The sequence below is a fragment of the Apaloderma vittatum genome, unplaced genomic scaffold (genome assembly GCF_000703405.1).
Source record: "Apaloderma vittatum isolate BGI_N311 unplaced genomic scaffold, ASM70340v1 scaffold480, whole genome shotgun sequence".
NCBI classification, from domain to species: Eukaryota; Metazoa; Chordata; class Aves; order Trogoniformes; family Trogonidae; genus Apaloderma; species Apaloderma vittatum.
In genome coordinates this window covers 13,100-32,806 of record NW_009692669.1, presented here as the reverse complement: position 1 = coordinate 32,806, position 19,707 = coordinate 13,100, and the positions used below count along the sequence as shown (strand labels likewise).

Genomic DNA, 19,707 nt, shown 5'->3' with positions numbered 1-19,707 from the left:
GAAAAGAGCCCGGCTCTCCCTTCAGGCTGGTCAAACACGATTTTATCTGTGTGAATCCGTGCTGACTAACTCTAGTTACCTTTTTTTCCTTCGTGTACATGGAAACGGTTTCCAAGATTAGTCGTTCCATCACCTTCCCAGGGAACAAGGTGTGGCTGACCATCCTGTAGTTCCCTGGGTCCTCCCCTTATTGCCCTTTTGGAAGACAGGAGTGACATTTGCTTTCCTTAAGTGCTCAGGCAACTTTCCCAGTCACCACGATCATTGGAAGATAATCAAGGGTGGCCTCGCAGTGACACCTGCCAGGTCCCTCAACGCTCGTGTGTACATCTTGTCAAGGCCCGAGGACTTTGGTACACTCCGTTTGTTTAAGTATTGTCTAGCCTCACCCTTTTCCACCAAGGGTATGTTTTCCTCATTCCAGACTTTCCCTTCATCTGTATGCACCAAAATGTGCACAAATTCGTTCTAGTGATGAGGGAGTTATTAGTAGCATTCTAACGCTGTACTTGTGAAGCACTAATTTATATATTTTTCAAATATTCAGCAAAATTTACATGCAGGAACTATTGCTGAAAGCATCCTTTTGTACCTCGTCATTTCAGTACCATGTCTAAGTGTACAGCAACTATCCATACACATCAGTATGCTCAAACACGTGTTTTTTCAAGATCTTTTAAAAGATTCTTTCTTTCGAAAGATTCCGGCTACAGTTGGAAACAAACTGCATGTAACAAATCCTGAGCATCTATGTGTGTACATTTCAGAATAATACACAGAATATCCTGTCAACTTAGAATCAGGAAATGAAAAAAGATATTTTAAAGTAAAGAACTTGGATTTGTCTTGGGTGTTCTAAAACTAAGATGGTCAATAAAGAAAAGTGCCAGTTTCTGTTGAAAGACAGACAAAATTTTGCATGTATGCATGCTGTGTACTACTTCTAATAAAACTAAACAACTTTTTGCTTTCAAGAGAAAGTGTTACCATCACCGACTCAAGGTTGAATCTTTCAAGAGTTTGAAAGAAATGTTGATTCCTTCTACTTGTCAAAGGAATTATTTGCTGGTGGACATTTCTATTTCCATCTTTTAAATTAGTATATGATCAGTTGGGATTACATATTACTTAAACCACCCACTACAACCTTAAGAGAATCCCGGCAGGGAACAGCACAGTAGAACAGGTTGCCAAGTACACATTACTTTGGACACTTTGATCCATTTCTGCTTCACTGTTTCATCTATTAGCTCCCTTGCAATCTTGGCAAAGAAAAAAATTTGTAAAACAGAACTTCCTCAAATCTTTCAGTTATCTGCTTTGATTCAGTGACACAAGCAATCATGCGAATACATTACTTTAAAAGCATTACAGCATAATAAAAGTAATGAAGAAAAGATAGTAACGTTTTCTCTATACATAAACTTTTTTTTTTTTTCTGAATGTAATGCAATTATTATGCAACCAACTTTCCAGTGGTTATTTTGGATACCCTCTAAAATAGTCCAGACCACCACTTCACATTCCTGATGCTAAGAGAATATTCCTAGTCTTCACAGTTTCTCAGGGTTCGGATAATCTTGAGTCCTTATACAGCAGACCTAACACAATTTTATTTTAAATTAAGTGGAATTCAGATCATGTCTTTAGTAGCTTGTCCATAACATATGTTTGGGAGCAAGAGTTATGATGAATAGTTACCCACAAGTTTGTGGTTTCCTTTTATGACATAATTGCTGAACGTTTGTTATTTTAACCTAAATGGCATTTCGCAAATGCAGTTAAAAATACAAAAGTCAAACCCTTTACAGAAATGCAAATTATATGCAGGAGTAATAAATCCTCACTGTACCCGCTATCTACCTGAATTAAAATACGAGCCTTTCACACTCTAGAAAGAGATATCTCTTTCTGAGCCAGCTCACTAATGACATTAGGTTATGGATGTCATCTTTGTAAGACGAAGGCAGCCATTCACTCTGGTACTCAGAAGCTTTGCTTCTGATCACTCCCTGATACTTGATGAATTCATTTGATGAATTCAAATTAAGTAAGATGTACAGGGTGCTGAAAGACTCTGGTCCTTCTTTCCTTTCTTCCATTCCCTGACAGTTTTCACATCACTAAACTTACTCACAAGTGACCTGGCCAGTGATAACTACACTGTACTCCCTGTTTTATTACTGTCCCTTTTCTCAAATATTATACTGCAGCAGTGTGTATATAAAAAAGTTCTGAGACGTAACTTCTTTCTTCTTCTAGTCACACAGTGCTCTGAAGACCTTCCTCACACTAGGAAGAACTGTCATAGAAAGTCACAATAAAAAAACCCCAAACTAAACAATAGTCAACTTAAAGTGGTTGCTACTGGCTTCTGTTACTGTGAAACTAAATAGAGAATACAAGGAAACAAATAGAAGGTAACATTAGTCCGATTTTCCTCAACATTTCCTATATATATAATTAATCAACAATTAATATATATATAATTAAATCAACACTGGCCTAGAAAGGAAGTGAGGGACAAACAACTTTGGGTATGAATTTAAAACACCATTATTTCAGAAGAACTTCCCGTACTGATACAGCTCGCAAGTCTGAACTATTCTGGTCAGTATCTCAGTTTAAGTAAGCTCTTAGTAATGTGCTTCACAATGTATGTCTATGGACAGAAATGCGTCCATACATATGAAAGAACACTGAAAAGACAAATCAAATCTAAAAGAGAAAAGCTAGTAACAACATCAAAATAAAAGAAAAAGAGGAAAAAAAAGGATTCAGCAGTACCAAAGCACCAAAGCTTATAGAATAATTTTTCTCTTTAGGAATGAGTGGCAAATTAGAATAGGAAATATGCTTGTCCGGAAAAAAAAAAACCAAAATCAATAACACCTTCTAGGCAAGCAGTGAAAAACTATTTAGGCTTTATTAGGATATAAAAATAATAGCCTAATCACGCAGGTGGAAAAATTCCAATTCCATATTTTAGGTATGTAATGAACACTGAATACTTACTTTTGTTATAGTAATTGAATTTATGTGAATCTCTTTTACATTCACTTTTTAATTCAAGACTAAATGAACTCTACTGTAACATAAAATACTTGTATTTGTTTCTGAGATCTTATTACAGTAACAAGTATTAAACAGTGTATTAAAAGGAACCTGGACTTCAAATCCTAAAGGAAGTAGAAGCCAAAGAGCCCTAACAGGTTAAGTATTTTTCAGTAGTAACGAAAAAGCCCAGAAAAGCTAGAGGAAAACATTTTAACTAAATATAGACTCTTCTGTAATTTATCCTTCAGATTTCAGAATTTTCAACAGGAGATGTGAAATCAGTCCTGTGTGTAAAGAAGTGGCCCACGCAGCGGTGGATGGCACAACACACTCCCTGCTTTACACAGATATGTTCACCTGCAGACCTTCTGAGCAGTAGGACAACTTCTGAGCACTGGGACAACTGCAAAGCTGGTCTAGGGCAAGGAAAGTGAGTTCTGAACTGCTCAGAGAGCTGCCAGTATCATCCACAATACCATTCCATTGTTCTTACAGGCTCATAAGTTCCACTTCTTGTATTCCTCCTAATTATTTCAATCTTGTCACAGATCGCTTTTATTTTCTACTCATGAATGCAGCAGCAAAAAGAATATATAGCCCTTTTACCTCTAATTTCCAATTCTTGAAAATAATGTGACAGTGGGATGAAAGCAAAACCAAGTAAAATGGGTCCGTGAGAGAGTTCTGATGTCTGAGCTTAAATAATCCGTAGACACTTTAAAACAGGGTTGCCAGACATGCGCTTACAACAACTAAGCATTACGAATACCATATGAGATATATTCACAGGATCACAGAAAGCCTTAGGTTGCAAGGGACCTTAGAGATCATCTAATCCAACCTCCTTGCCACAGGCAGGGATGCCCTTAACTAGTCCCAGTTGCTCAAGGCCTCAGCCAACCTGGCCTTGAACACCTCCAGGGAGGGGGCATCCACAACATCTCTGGGCAATCTATCCCAGAGTCCTGCCACCTCACACAGAAGAATTTCTTCCTCAGATCCCACCTAAACCTACTTGCCTTCAACTTAATTCCATTTCCCCTTGTCCTATTGCTGGACACTCTTGTAAAAAGTCCCTCTCCAGCCTTCCTGTAAGTTCCTGGAAGGCAGTTATGAGGTGTCCCCCCCCGAGTTTTCTCTACTCCAGGTTGAACAATCCTGGCTCCCTTAGCCTGTCCTCACAGCAGAGGTGCTCTAGCCCCTGAAACATCTTTGTGGCCCTTTTACTACCCTATATTCTTATGACACAGTCTAAAACTGATAAATTTACAAAATACAATAAACATTCACTAGAGTTTAAACAGCACCTCAAAATCCAGAGGTATTCTTAATCTCTTTTATATAAAAGTTAGGCAGATAAACAACCAACTAAAGACTAAAATAATTTTTAAAATATTTAAATGTATGCTCCGACACTGACAATGCAAAAAGAAAAAGGCTTTGAATCATCTAAACATATGGCACAAGATCAGATTTATCCTTTTACATTGGGAAGAGGAATGTTACCTGGAATAAGGAAAGTTAGCACATCCAGACACCACAGTGGTTCTGCTGCACCTAAAATTCTCAGGTTTAGGTGTCTAAATAAATGCGTAAGCAAAATGTGAATATGTACAATGACAAGTGCTTGACAAAGGTAGTCCAAAACAGAAGCGGGAAATTCAGCAAGAAGGTTACCTTACGCTTAAATATATGTAAAAATGAGATGTGAATAAAACCTCTGAACTTCATTATACAATTTCTGGGCAAAAAAATACTACAGTATATTTGCTTTTGCAATTGAGAAGCAACTTGCCTCTCAATGGGGCCTTTTAAATAAACTGTATTTTTATAATATAGGGCACAGATGACCAGGACACACATGCCTATACATACACAAGTTCAACAAAACCCAGTGGGAGGGAAATCTAGCATATGAAGCAAATTCGTAGATTGGTCCTGTATTCAAGAAAAGTTCTTTCTGGACAGCAAACACTGTTGACATGCTGACCGAAACCACAGGTAAGACTTCATTTTAAAGTAAACATCAAATAGACAGATTAACAAATTTTAATCTCAATGAGTAATTAAAATCTGTTCTAATATCAAAGCCAAGTTAGGTAACTAGTGGAGAAATTAGCTTAAATGCCAATATTCCTAGTTCCAATGTTACCCAGGTTTCATCTTTATCTGTTAATTCTGTACTGATCTTAACAGTTAAGAAGGTACAATCAGAAGTATCTTCTATGTATTACTTACAGACCTAGTTATGACTTAATTTGCCCCTCAAGATATGTGAGAGTTTGTTCAGTCTTTTTTTGTCATAGTGACCTTCCAGGTCCTGGTCTTGTAAGGTCTTCTTTAAATTATTTTTTCTGCTTGTTATTTTGGAAGCCCTTTGCATCCCTGCTAGACACAGCAACAACGGACTGGTTCACAGAATCACAGGATGTCAGGGGTTGAAAGGGACCTCAAGAGATCATCTAGTCCAGTCCCCCTGCCAGAGCAGGATCTCCTAGAGCAGGTCACACAGGAACGCGTCCAGGTGGGTTTTGAAAGTCTCCGGAGAAGGAGACTCCACAACCTCCGGGAGGGGGCTCCACAACCTCCCTGGACAGCCTGTGCCAGGGCTCTGTCACCCTCACAGTGAAAAGATTTTTCTAACGTTTTTGTGGAACCTCCTATGATCCAGCTTACACCTGTTGTCCCTTGTCCTGTCATTGGACATCACTGAGAAGAGCCTGGCTCCGTCCTCCTGACAATCACCCTTTACATAATTATAAACATTTATGAGGTCACCCCTCAGCCTCCTCTTCTCCAAGCTAAAGAGACTCAACTCCTTCAGCCTTTCCTCACAAGAGAGATGTTCCACTCCCTTCAGCATCTTTGTGGCTCTGCACTGGACTCTCTCAAGCAGTTCCCTGTCTCTCTTGAGCTGAGGGGCCCAGAACTGGACGCAATATTCCAGATGTGGCCTCAGCAGGGCAGAGAAGAGTGAGAGCAGCACCTCCCTGTTCTGTTCTGCAGGGAGAGTAACAGCCCCGTGCTGCTCCCAGCCTCAATCTGCAGAGACTGCGCTTGCAAGGGCACCAACCACAAGGCTGTGACGAGCTTGATGCTCAGTGGTACTGCTGCTCCTTCCACAGTTACTGCCTGCCAAAGTCAAGTCAAAGTCCCAAATTGTGTGAGTCTGTGCCCGTGTTGCTACTTTCAATGCTCCTGAATGGACGCTATTTGTAGTATTAAGAAATCACAGAATGTCAGGGGTTGGGAGGGACCTTGACAGATCACCTAGTTCAACTCCCCTGCCAGAGCAAGATCACGTAGAGTAGTTCACATATGTCGGTAAGATTCTACCAGAAACTGTTCCATGAATAGTCTCTGTTCAAACTCGCATTTTAAAGTGGAATAAAATATCTTTTATATATTTATTTTGTACAGTGATAATTGCACATGAGAAACAGTCAGAATCACCATTAGGGAAGTCCACAATTTTGGTATTTCAACTTCTATACAGTCAAGAAACAGAGTGAGAGAGAAAAAAAATAAAAGTCCTAAAATAAATTTTAGAATTAAGTTTCTGAAAGAAAGATAAGAGAGGTAATAGTAATTTTTATCAGTGTAAAGTAGTTCACAGTGTACTTTCTGGTAATGCTATTCAGCCACACTTCATTTTAAATTATGTGATAAACTCGCTGCTGTATCAGTTTATACTATGAACTATGCAATTTTTTAAAAAAGCAAAACAAATGAATAAAAGCTAATTGCAATTTTACTTTCCACTCAGAAGTTGAACAACAGCAAAAATACTGCTTCTATCCGTTTTTGTTTATTAGCATTAGATATGTAGCTACAAAGATTTTTCCATTTTCTTTAGCTTTGTTTTCACCCCTCTCAATCTCTTTCTCAGGAATGTTTTCCTTCCTCTAGACAAATGCATGCTCTTGAGGCATATGTACATTCAGTATAAGTGAAGAAAAATTTGAAACAAAAAAAGGATTCCCCAGCAAGTTACTTAACACCATTCCAATCACAGTTGAAAGTTTTCTTTTACCACTTCGCTACAGCCTTTGTTGTACTTATCAGAGCTCAGCTGGACATTGCTTTATTTGGCAAAAGATTTTTTCTGTCTGTCAGAGGCAGAATAATGCTGATTCTTGTAATCAAATAGAAGTAATTTCTGAAATATCGACTATTATATTAAATCTTGGTGCTGAAGTTGCATAACACAGTTATGTCCTGTAAAGACAGTAAGCTTATTGGATATCAAGTGATTTTAAAAAAAGGATGACTCAACGTTGGCCCAGTTCCCCAGCTCATATACATAATTTCCTTTTCCTCCCCTCCCTTGAGTCAGGAAGTCTCCTAGACGCATTTTTACTTTCTCAACTTGTTATGAACGTAGGATAAATTTTCAGTATTACCTGAAGAAATAAAATCCATATTAGCTATGCTTTTTGAAGTAAAAAAGAGCTAACAAACTGAAAACAGAAATCTTTATTAAAAGACAAGAGTTAAAAATAAAGAGTGCAATAGTCAAGCTATTTTAAAAAAAAATCTCAGACACATTCTATATACACCTATACATTCTACATTCATTATGTTCCTAACTTTAAATTCAAAACTGCATTAAAAATAAATTAAACGTCCAAAAGGCATCCCACAATCTCCCATTATTTGAGTAAGCAATGTCAGTGAGCTAAATCATGAAATAAAAAACACTCCTTATATCTGTGACTAATATTCAATTTGAGTCACTTAAACTAATGATAACTTAAAGGGTCATACAAACAACTGTTCTAAAAAGCTGATTAAAATGCTGCTTTTGAAGTAGCAATAATTCTAACACACACAAAAAGCAAAGCCCTGCCATGCATAAAATTAAGTCAAACTTACTTAAGGATATTCTGTGTATGCTGTTTAACACTAGTACCAAAGAAAAACAAAAATAGAGCAGAAGGAAATTTTAATTAACATGGATATCTGAAGTGAGAAATACAGGTTTCCACAATTTCTTCCTTCTTTGTTTCTTTTTGAAAGATGGAAAAAACCCTTACACTTTCAACTGATATAAAATTATTTGTTTCAGGTGGCATCTATTGGTTCACCTGCCAGAAAATAAGATCTCCTAAAAGCAAACTCATTTTTAATTCCAGTTGGTTTTTTAAATCTTAAATTGTTATGTTTTTAAGAGAAAAACTATGTATAGAGGTAATAAGGAATAAACAGCAATTTTTCTTCACTTGCTCTGTTTTCTACTCTTGTCCATTCCTGGCTTCCTACAACAAGAGTTTTGAGATGTAGAAGGATGTTTACGGCCCCATTTGTTCCAAGTAGCCAACTTCCAGAATGAAGACTGCAGAGCTGGTTCCTGAAATTGAACTCCTCCCCTTCTTTTGGTGCTACAGATATCACAAGACAGGAGTTTGAAGAATGAGTCTTGTCCAAGAGCATCAAGTCAAATGACACGTGAGGCCCTTTGGATAAATGTGGCTGGCCAGGCTGGGAAGATAATTCTGAAGACGCATTCCCTCCTCAGAATGAAAATATAAAGGCCAGGACATAAGTAGGATTCTACTACCTTCCTTCCCAAAAAAACAGTAGGTTGTTTGGCAGGTAAAGCTGAGGAATTCCTGTAAGGGTTTTAGAAGCTCAGTGTTGCCCACTAGAAGCAGTTCTGTAGTTCTCTTTTGGTCAAACACCGCAAAATTATCTCATCAACTAGGCTGCGCATGTCAGCGCTGGAAAAAACTACTCACTGGGTGGAACGTTCATTTCCCAGTAAGTGATAGTAGTTTTGTTCCTATTTTGTAAGCACTAACATTTCAAAGCACTGCAATTAAAAAAATAATTCAACGTTAAAAAAGAAATAATCAACATTTTAAAAAAAAGAACCATGAACATGTTCAGCACTAACCTACGAAAGCTATGATTTCTGTTTTATTCAGACTATACCCTAAATCTAAAATTTACGTGGGCCAAACCCTCTTAGTTTGGTCTACACTGTCAAGCACTTTAAAATCAAGATTGTTAAAGACAATATAATCAAGCCGTCATAACTGGATAAAATTACATTTTTTTTGGATCAGAGACTTCCAAGAAATACCTTTCACATCGTCTGTGGAAAAGAACTGTAATTCAGGACTACAAGTTGATATTTGCATTTTTGGTTTGGTTTTCTTTTTTGTTTGTTTGGGGTTTTTTTACAAAGTTTATATTAAAAAACCTGTATACGATGCAGCCTATGTTCTATTGCTTTACATGCATGCCTTGTTTTAGTGTTTCAGTTACAGCAGACAAACACAATCTCATTTTCTAACACATATTACAAAGTTTAAACCAGTACATAAGCTAGGAGATGTTAAATTACTACCCATTTTATTTACAAATTAGTAGAGTTGCTTCACATAAGATGTTAAGACAGTACACAAGAAGGCTTTGGGGTTTTCATTTTATTTTGTTGTTTGGTTTTTTTTTTTTAACTTAAAAGTATTTGCAGATGTACAGGAGGAGAAACAAAAAGTGATTTGAATCTCATTGATAAAATGCTCTATTACATTGCATATTTATATGCACTGTTAAATAGTTTGGAAACAGTGCTCGGGATAATAAAGGTCTCCCCTAGAGGTATTTCTCAGCTAAAACCCCCACCCTTTTATGTTTAAATATATGCTAAACAACAAGAGAAATTATGCAAATTAAATGTTTGCTATGACCAAATTATCATTTAAAAGTTGAAATTAACCATAACACTAACTGTAACACAAGAGTGCCACTATTCTTAACACTATCTTCAGAAGTAAATTTAAGATATCGGTAAACCTGAATTATTTTAACTGTCACTCCACACAATCATATTTCACAGTTTAAAGTATTACATGAAAATTTAACTCTCAAAATAACGACTAAGTATGTATTTTAAAAATACAAACATTTTGAATGAAAGTAGGCTCAAGTGAGAAAGTCTAATATAGAGCTAAGCTCATACATTTCAGGAGAAAATAAATTTTACAGTATTTACATACAGGTAAAAATTTCCCATTAAGGCTAAATTATCAACAGGTACCTCAGAAGCTTCTACAAAATATGAGCACACCATAAACTTTTTTTTTTTTTTTTAGAAAAAGAAAATGCACTAAAAAAGGCTTTGTATACAAACAGTACTGATCCCAAAGCAGTGAAAGACTAAAATTGCTTTGAATTTATAAATTTTATTAAAATAAAATTTCCCCTTTCCCCCCCCCCTTATTCTTTTAAATAAGAAACTAAGCTCACCCGAACAGAACGAACACGTAGAGCCAGAAACTTAAACATGACTAAGAAGCCATGATGTTTAGATTTTCTGACTGAGCGATCCTAAGTCTAGCAGGGAAGACCAACCCTGGCGGTTTTGCTCTGACCAGCTGTTCCGGCAATTAGAAAATTTCCTGTCAGGCAAGTCAGACACAGTTGGGGGGTGGGGAGAGAGAAGAGAGGAAAAAAGGTCACAAAAAAAAAAAAAAAAAAAAAAAAAAAAAGAAGACACTGATTCCCTCCCCCACCCTCCACGGTAAAGAAAACCTACAAACTGGGGAGCAGCAGTAGTCATGTTGCTGATGCTGTGGAGATGAGTACAGGAAACTTAAGCAGATTGCCTGATAGCAACATGCTGTTGCAGATGTTACTGATTCCTGGTTCCCAGGAAAGAAAAAAGATCAACATCTATTTCATTAATCATGCTACTATGCAACATTTCCCTAATTAAGCAGAACAGTAACTATTCTAAGTCCTAATACGTGATAAATATAAGTAAGTTAAAATTAATAAAAATACAATTAATTTCACAAAATATTTTAAGATATCATATATGACTGCTTTTTAGACTTCAATGCAGAGGACGCGATATGTTTGTTGTATGTTTAACGACTATTTTTATCTAGTAGAGTTGTTAAAGGACCAAACTGACCGTGTTCATAGCCCTTTGAAATCGTGCACATAGAAAATGCTACACAGATGTTACAGAGGTTAGGCCAAGACAGACTGCAGAAAGTATTTCAATTGGATGGGCCAACTCAAATGTCTGACTTATGCACTGAAATTACATTGCTCTGTAGGGAGCAAAATATTTCATAAAGTAATAAAAATACCTAAGTTTTCTTTGAAGGCTTAAAGAAACCCCAACCAAACAACTTAAAATGCTTCTAAGAATTAAAATTCAACCTAATTACTCTGAACAGCTACAGATGAAGTTTTTTATTTGATCCCTTTAGATTTAGCACAGAAGTTTTCTGAATACTGACCACATATTCAGCTTTTTAAATATTTATTAAAACCACTGAATAACACAATGCATACTTCACCGAAACACAGACAAAGATTGTGTTTTGTCAGGCACTAAATAAAGGTAAGTAACCACATTTAGACAAAGGTGTGTACAAGTACTCAGCTACAAACTGATCCAGGCAATTCCATTTAGTGACTGTACTAAAGGAAACATATAACAAGAAACATATAACAAGATACTGTACTTCTTCCTGAACGAGAGAATAAAACAAACCAAGTCTCCAAGCTCGCCCCCTCGACTGGGTTCTAACAAATATCTGTATTACTGCAATTACGTTAGATTTTAATTCCTCTTCAGAAGACAAAGTCAGCAATTAATTTATTTTAAGTGACATAGCATGTTGCTTCTATCTCTGTGCCACATCCTGGCTGTGTACAGTATCTAACTTTGCCTTTAAAATTTGGATTATGTGTCTCCTAAGTGTGAAAACCCTCTTGTCCAAATGCAGAGCTAAAGAAATAAAGGCCCTGGCTTTATCAGGACCCCACAAGCAAAAACGTGCCTTTTTTGTGTTCTCCTGTGCTCCTCTGGGTCTTCATTTATGTCACATGCAGAGGGATGGACCTTTCAAACTCTATGTACTGAATAAACACAACAAATATTAGAGATTACACAGGCATTCAGTACCTACTGCTACACCTTGAGTCCTCAATTATAATGTACTTTCTACAGTCCACTGTGTTACAACTTTTTTGGAAGAAACAGCCTCTTCTACAGCAGCGGTAACACAACATGAAAAATGATCCAATATTTGTTTGGGGATAAGCAAAGCTTCTTAAACACAGGGAGGTTACTTCAACACAATAATTTCAAGTATTTATAAATAGTGCAAAACTCATCAGAAGCTTTCCTCTCTTCTGTAGTTTTAAACCTCCAGCTACTTCCCCCTCAAAACTGAAGTATCTCATGGATTGCAACATAACAGCACTGTAGTTGTTCAGACTTTGAAGACGTAAAGCAAATTTAAATAAGTAAATGGGAGATCATTCAAGCTCTCTGCCTTACCTTGTCAAGAACATGTATGAATGCACTAAAACCAGAGTGAGCAGGAATCTCCAAACTACTAAAATAAACTCTACAGCAGCAAATACAGCCAAAAGCAGAACTGGAGAGTAAGTGGTAAGACCTAATTAACAATAACGTTCTTTGAAGATGAAAAGATACTGTGGGTAAATAATCACTTTCTTCTCTTTTTGCTGTTAGGGTACAAGTTTATTCTGCTGTATCTGCTAAGGGTGACAAGAATAAGGCATTTCAACTGCAGAACTCGTACAATTACTGACTACTGCTCTCCCAACCCTTTTATGTGACCTCTCAGGGAAGTACAAAGCACAGTGCTCTGGGGTCAGCAGGGTTACTTCACAACAATAGTTCTCCTATAACTGGCATGGGTCTGCAGCAGGTGGAAGAAATTTCTTGTGTTCTGAGAGAATAAAGCCTGCATGGTTCCCAAAGAGCACCACCAGCCAACCAGAAACATTAAGATGTACGCTACATAATTCATCTTGAGAATCTCCAAGAAGGGAGCTCTGCCCTTTCAAATATTCCTTCGTATGAGGAGACAGGTTAGAGGGCAGCAGTCCCCAAGAGGGAAGTCTGTGATAACGACAACAAATTGCTCCAGCAAATTGCTCCCCTTACCTTGAAGCCTTTGATAAGGGTTTGTATAATACATCTTTATCACGAAAGAGAACTGTCCCTGAAACAAAAGGAATTTGCTACGCTTATGCATCACAGTTCTGTCAAGTGCACAACTTCCCTTGCACAATGTACTTCCCTCTCCAGTACAGAAACAAAGTGAGCTCATCTCCCCCCCCCCGCCTTCTTTTAATTCAGATGCTCCGAATTTACAAAAATGAAGAAACAATGTCATCAGACTTGCTGTCTAGATGTTCAAGAGAATGGGGCTCACAGCCTCCACAGAGAGCAGAGAACTGGAAGGTGCTGGAAGAACTCTCGGACCAGTACAGAACACGTGGGGATCCATAAGTTTTACTGAATAAAACACGCATACCACAGTGGAACGGCTCACTTTTACACATAACCAGAAAAAGCATTTAATCTAAGTAGAGTCCATTAGGTACACTGACAATCTGCCTACACCCTCAGTCTGAGGAGTGTAATAATGCAAATTAAGTCTTTATACTGCTAGACAAGCAAGGCTCTGTAGTACGGATTGCCTTCAACTATCTGGGGGGGAGGGAGGGAAGAAAAGATGTTTTACATATAAGGAATGAAAAGCCCTCATTTGGTGAAGGTCAGCAGCTGAAGAATAGAGAGCTACTTTTATGAGTTTTCAGAAGTGGAATAACATACTTCTCTTCATAATAAATATGTTTGTGTAGCCAAAGCAGCAATATTCTATTAATCAGGGGGTGTGGCAGTTTCCATCTGCTGGTTTACAGGTTTTTCTGGGCTACCATCTGTTTTCTCTTCATGGAACAAGTAAGCAGCTTGACTTTCTAACGTTGCTTACACTGTCAAATTATTCAATTTTCTGACCAAGATCCAGAAAGCATGCTGCACCTAACACACTAAGCACAAAATAAGCCACTCAGAAAATCCATTAGAAGATCATCGATGAAAGAGGTTTTCTGTAACCTTTCTTCAACACCTGATGACATCTTTGGGGGGAAAAAAAAAGTAACCCATGGCCTTCCTTCATCATACAGGTTTCATATCTAACAGTTAACATCTCGCATTAAAAGATTTGCATCGAAAGCTTTGCATCGTTTACAAGGATGCTGTAACTTCTTACATAAGGATCACTAAGTGCATTCTTACACAGGTAAAATGCATGCATTTTCCTGTAAGTTTCTAGCAAAAATCAAAGTTGCAGCACAGCACTTTGAAAAACAAACTTCCAATTTCATTACATTTGAGGGGAAAAAAAAAAGTACTCTACCTTTGGCAAAGGAAAATCTGAGCACTGAGAAGGGAATAACTGGATTCGAGTTTTACAGACGTAAACAGTGTGCTTGGGAAACTTATTTGTTCACGAATCAAGGTATTTGAGTGTAAAACAATTAAATATATCTGCACATATATTTAAGCATATTTTGTACAACACATTAGAAGGAACGTAAGAATTGTGGATCACCTTAAAATCTGAGTTTAGTACTTGTAACCCAGATTGTTTCCTTCACTCCATTACACAGTGGACAGACACAGAGACAGACACTGTCTCATCATATGGCCAGGTTATCACCTGGCTTTAGCAGGAATAATAACTCCATAGCAAGGAATATGGCGTTATACTGAATTATGTAATATTAAGGATTCAAAGAATTGCATTGCTATGGCTGTAAAGCAAGGTTCCTCAGCTCGATTTCCATATACAGGCAATAAGTACTTAATAATTATTTAATAATGTGTAAGCAATGTGAAAGAATAGCTTGACTGTATACCACACCTTTCAGAAAAAATGTAAAAATATTGTCAATGTTTTACTACTGATAAACTAGAAAAGTAGCTGTTTCAGCTAAATTTAAGTATCAGTCTATAAAAAATGCAAAATCCCAAACTCAATGCTCTATGCATACTTCTGAACCCAAGTATTTCTGTGATATTTAAGAAATTCTAGCTAATACCTACAACCTCTGCCACAGAGCCAAGAACTTATATCAAAAAAAAAGACAAAAATTCACACACAGAGAAAACTGAAATTTAAGGGTTATACCATCAAAGGAAAAACCTATCAAAACAGTCACCAGAAATATGTTCACTGTCATTTTTACATGATTATTTTTGTAATTGAAAACTGCTACTGAGCACCAGAAAAGCAATATCCAACAGAAGTCTGGAGCACTCCTGAAATGGTGCTTCAAACTGCCAAAACGTCAAGAAAATTTTTAAAACTAACAGCTCTCACTAGTAAAATGCTACAATATTAAAAATTGAGGTGAACCTAAAAATCAGTTAAAGCCTCTCTCAATCTGCTGCTCTCAGGCTGCTTTTACTGAATTACATCATTTTAACATTCTCACCTTTCGCTATTTTCACGGACCGTGACACAACAAATGGGATTACCCCAGATTACTCTGGTTTTAGGATTACTGCCCGAGTCATGGGGGGCCGTTTTGCCTGTGACTGTAATTGGTGAGCAAGTGCCCTGTCCTCATTTTGACACGTCCCTGACTGCACCCCCCTCCTGCCCTGATTGATCAGTGTTTTAGAGATTCATGGTAAACTGTATGGTATACATACATGTGTAACACAGAATCTCAACATTATTACTACATATAATTAGTTGATCAAGTTCAGTATTTCTATGAAGAGACTGTTGCCCATAGGCTACAAATTATATTTCTTTTCTAAGACCACGCTTTCCTGACAAAGTCTTCTCGTAAAACACTGTTTGGCAAGACAAAGGTCATAATTTTCATCTCTCCTGACTGCAAACAACTGTTTTATTGCAATTCTAATAAAGTAGAATAAGTGAAAAAGACATTTTTAATTACTGACTTTCCTTTGCAAGCATTTCTTACACAACCTGTTGACCATCTACTACTAACTACATTCTTAGTTACATATTTTTAGTAAGAGGATGACTGCCACTGAGATTTAGTTTTTCATCATCCAGATCAGCGTATTTTAATATGCAGCTTTATGCTTTAGTTCTATTTAATTCTATTCATGCTTTAACTCTGCTTGTTTAAAAGTCAGGTTTTATTTACAGTTTTACCAAAGCAGTGTAATAATATTACACAAAAGTAATCTGCAGTCTTTGGAAGTTACCAAAAAGAAATACATGTGATTTTTTCCCTGCAACTTACAAAGTAGTACTGAAAACAACTTTTCACAAATTCTTGGAACCTAATATTTCTGTATGTTTAATAACTATCCTTAAACTAGTAGAGTGCAATGGCAATACATCAGTTGTAGCATTTTAGCAACTAAGTTGAACCCAGATAACAGAATTTAGCAAGGAACACAGCACATGCGATATGCTCTTCACATATATACAAAATGGGAAGCAACTTGCTGGACTAGCTGTAGTTTCTGGTTAGATTTAACTAGTAAAGCAGGCATGACAACTGTTACAGCTCAAAACAATTTGCTCAATTTACTCAATCTCCGTGGACACAGAGATACAGAAAGGAACTGAGGAGAGTGCAAAAGTGAAAAAAGTAGCAAATAAAAAGGCTTTAAATAGCTTCCCCTCTTTCAGTAATGTTCACTTAAGCTTTCACACTAGGTTGAGCTTCAGCCAGTTGTTTACTTGGTCTTACATTTATTTCCGGTTGGACCCAGATCACTTATGAGACACAGCAGATTAAAAAAAAATATTGACAGCAAGTCATTAAGCCAGATATAACCACTATATTCATTATGATAAAAATAGAATACTGAATTATTCCTTTTTTAAGAGCAATACTTTCAACCATACAGCATTTTGGACTCCTCAGAAACAGGTATGTACCATTATAGCTTCTGTTTTTCTGAAAGCAAACTACCAAATTTGAATCTAAGCTATGCAACTCAGACTCTCCTGTCAATTAACTTTACCTTTGACCAAAAGAAGAGGGATGTAAGAAAATGAAATTTATCTTTTGATATGTAAAATTAGATAGATTTATCCGATTTAGATAGAACTGTTAGGCTTTAATATCTATTTTATATTTCCTATCCAATTTCAATTATCAACATACTATGCAAACACTGAACACAGCAAAAGGATGCAGTATTTCAAATTTTTGCCTTCTATCTCTACAGAACCATGGCAACTCTCTATCCTGAACCTGCATACCTTACACACCTACCAAAACATTTTGTCGTCTTACCTGACGTGCCACTACGTGCTAGGCCTGTTTACTGTACTGTCCTCAGTTACAGCTGAGAAATGTCATAAATTGTCAGTGATCATGTACGTGCCAAGTCCATTTCAGGGCAAAGTTAAACAGAACTTAAATGAGTTTCAGTGCTAATTTAAAATTAGTCTTTATCTTACACCAAAATAGGTAAGAAGTACCAAAAGAAAAATCACATCAGCTGAAGCAGTATTTTATTAGCTGTCAGACAGCAAAGGCTAGCTTTCAGCTATAACTGACTGAGCAGTCATATTTTTTGTTTAAAAACCCCTAGATTACTATACATCATTACTGGCAACCTTTCATTCACCCAAACCTAGAAATAAATGCAAAATAAGTTCACAAAATACTGATCTGAGGCATTAAAAAGCTAAAACAAATTTAATCAAGTATCTCAAGTATGACAGAATATCAGAGAAATTTTTTGATAGTCATACTGTGTTGAAACAAGTTGCTCCCGGAAAAAGCACTGTACTCTATGTTATGCAGAATATTAGAACAAATGATCTCCTGGTGTTGGCTTCTAACCACACAAATAAAATTTCTCACTCTTTAACACTGCACTACCTAGAGTCATCTGTCAGCACTTGCCTTGCTTCTTCATCCCATGTTAAAGACAGTAGAGCCTAGCATGCTATGAGGATGAACTAAAAGCGGTTACAAAGTGCAATGTCCTAATTTTCCTATCAGCTTAAGAGCTACATCAATTACTGGTGTGTTTGAAGACAAGCCTGAAAAAGGCAACTTCACTCATCATCTAAATCTCTGTCCACAGCTCCAGCAGAGAAAGAAACTGCTGTGGTGTTGCAATTATTTCCAGGCTGCAGAGGTGGAAACAGCTTGGACCATCTAATCACAAGTTGAAGTCTGCGTGATATGCAATATCAGCATATGAACCCTGAACTCCAACCAAACATGGAGTTCCAAAAAACTGTTTTATTGGCAGGGCCATTTATCACCAGGATTAACAGTCAGCTAGTAACCTCTAACACAAAACTATCAGTAAACACTAAAGCTGAGAAAAAGTCACAGGCATCGCAATAAGAAACCCAGACTCACTGGTATCTTCACATTATGAAGCTCTGTAAACTGCAAGTTTGACGTGAAGATAAGGAACCTAAATTATCACAGTCAAGAAAGTGCGTTGATGATCTCTTTAGCAGCAACCTCTATTTCCAAGATGCCCATGTTAAGAATTCCTTCAATTACTATCTCTCAGTAACAAAAGCCACAGAAACTGGTTTCAGTCCTTCCTCACCCTTTACCTTCCCCTGAAAGACTAGTGAAAGCAGAAAGGAATATGGGCTTTTAGAACATATAGAAAACCAAAAAAAAGTTATGAGGAAGGAAGAAAAAAGGTAAATATTTTTTTTTAAATTTGCTTGCTAGTTCAGGCTCAGAGTGACTACTCTGATGTGTGCTTCACAATGCATTAGCTCAGAGCTCTCTAATGCTTACTGTCCAGATTTAACTTACAGCAAACACTCAAGATCTACATTAATAGTTCAGCCTCTGCCTTTGGCTATTGCATCACTATGAAAATTCCAACATGCATGTTTCAGGACTTAGCAGCTTATCCGATGCAGGGAAGGAGTCTTGAGTCACCTTCTAAAAATAACACATACAGCTAACATCTTCGAGTATGCAAACGTTCCTGGAGCCCTTAGCTTTGAACCAATGAACAGAAGTTCTCTCCCATTCCAGTTTAGCACAACAAGAGGAAAGTTATAATCTAGATCAACAGAAGAAAGACTGGACCTTGATAGCTTTGCTATTCTTGAATGCACTCCAACATGTCACATCCAAACCTGTCATCCAGAAGCATACCTAAAACTTTGTCTCTTGGTTCCTTGGTTCTATGAAGAAAAGGAATCAAAAGAATCATCCAGGCTAATGATGATTTATTATGCAAATAATCTAGCTTTAGACAGGTCAATAAGGAAAACAGGAATTTACTAATGTTAACAACAAAAGGGTACAACAGACTGCCACGAAGTCTCAGGACAGTATGGAAATACAAAGGTGATATCTGTCATTATATTTTACATATCAAAATAGATGAGAAAAAGCTATGGTGTACACTGCCGAGCTGAAAGAATTGTGTTTCACACAGTAAGCACACATGCATCTACAACTGAATCTGTGTGGAATTTACCCATGAGAGAATCCTTTGTTGTGACATGACCACAACTGATACCTTAACTATTAATAAAGCATACTCTGGAACTCATAGATGTAAAATATTTTCACCTACGCACTGATGAGACTAACAGAAGCCAATGGAAGTGCTTTGTTCGCTGGCACCAGGAATAGCAGACAGTAAAAACCCACTACATTTTTAAGATTCACTATGATAAGGAAAGAGGATCTCAACCTCCCTTCCTATTAAGGAATGCTCTAAGTAGCTACATCTTACTATCAAACCTCCTCGCTCCCCAACCCAATTACAATTTCTACCATATTGAGCTTTGTGTTTTCCACAGGAAAGCTTACCACATACTAAAAATACTAGGGAGAGCCTATATCAAACAAAAATAC

At 37.0% G+C, this 19,707-nt stretch overlaps 1 protein-coding gene across 2 annotated transcripts in view; it reads right to left on the bottom strand.

The window, feature by feature from the left end:
• The window catches only part of RPS6KA3 (ribosomal protein S6 kinase, 90kDa, polypeptide 3), a 66,837-nt gene that overhangs the window by 39,314 nt on the left and 7,816 nt on the right, over positions 1-19,707 (bottom strand). Inside the window, exon 1 of one of the 2 annotated variants that reach the window (XM_009877710.1) lies at positions 10,312-10,392. The exons of the other annotated variant lie outside the window; for it this stretch is intronic. Within the exon in view, the coding sequence (XP_009876012.1) occupies positions 10,312-10,350 (39 nt within the window). The 5' untranslated portion in view covers positions 10,351-10,392. Of the gene's footprint in view, positions 1-10,311; positions 10,393-19,707 lie in introns of those variants that run through there. 2 annotated transcript variants of the gene reach the window in all.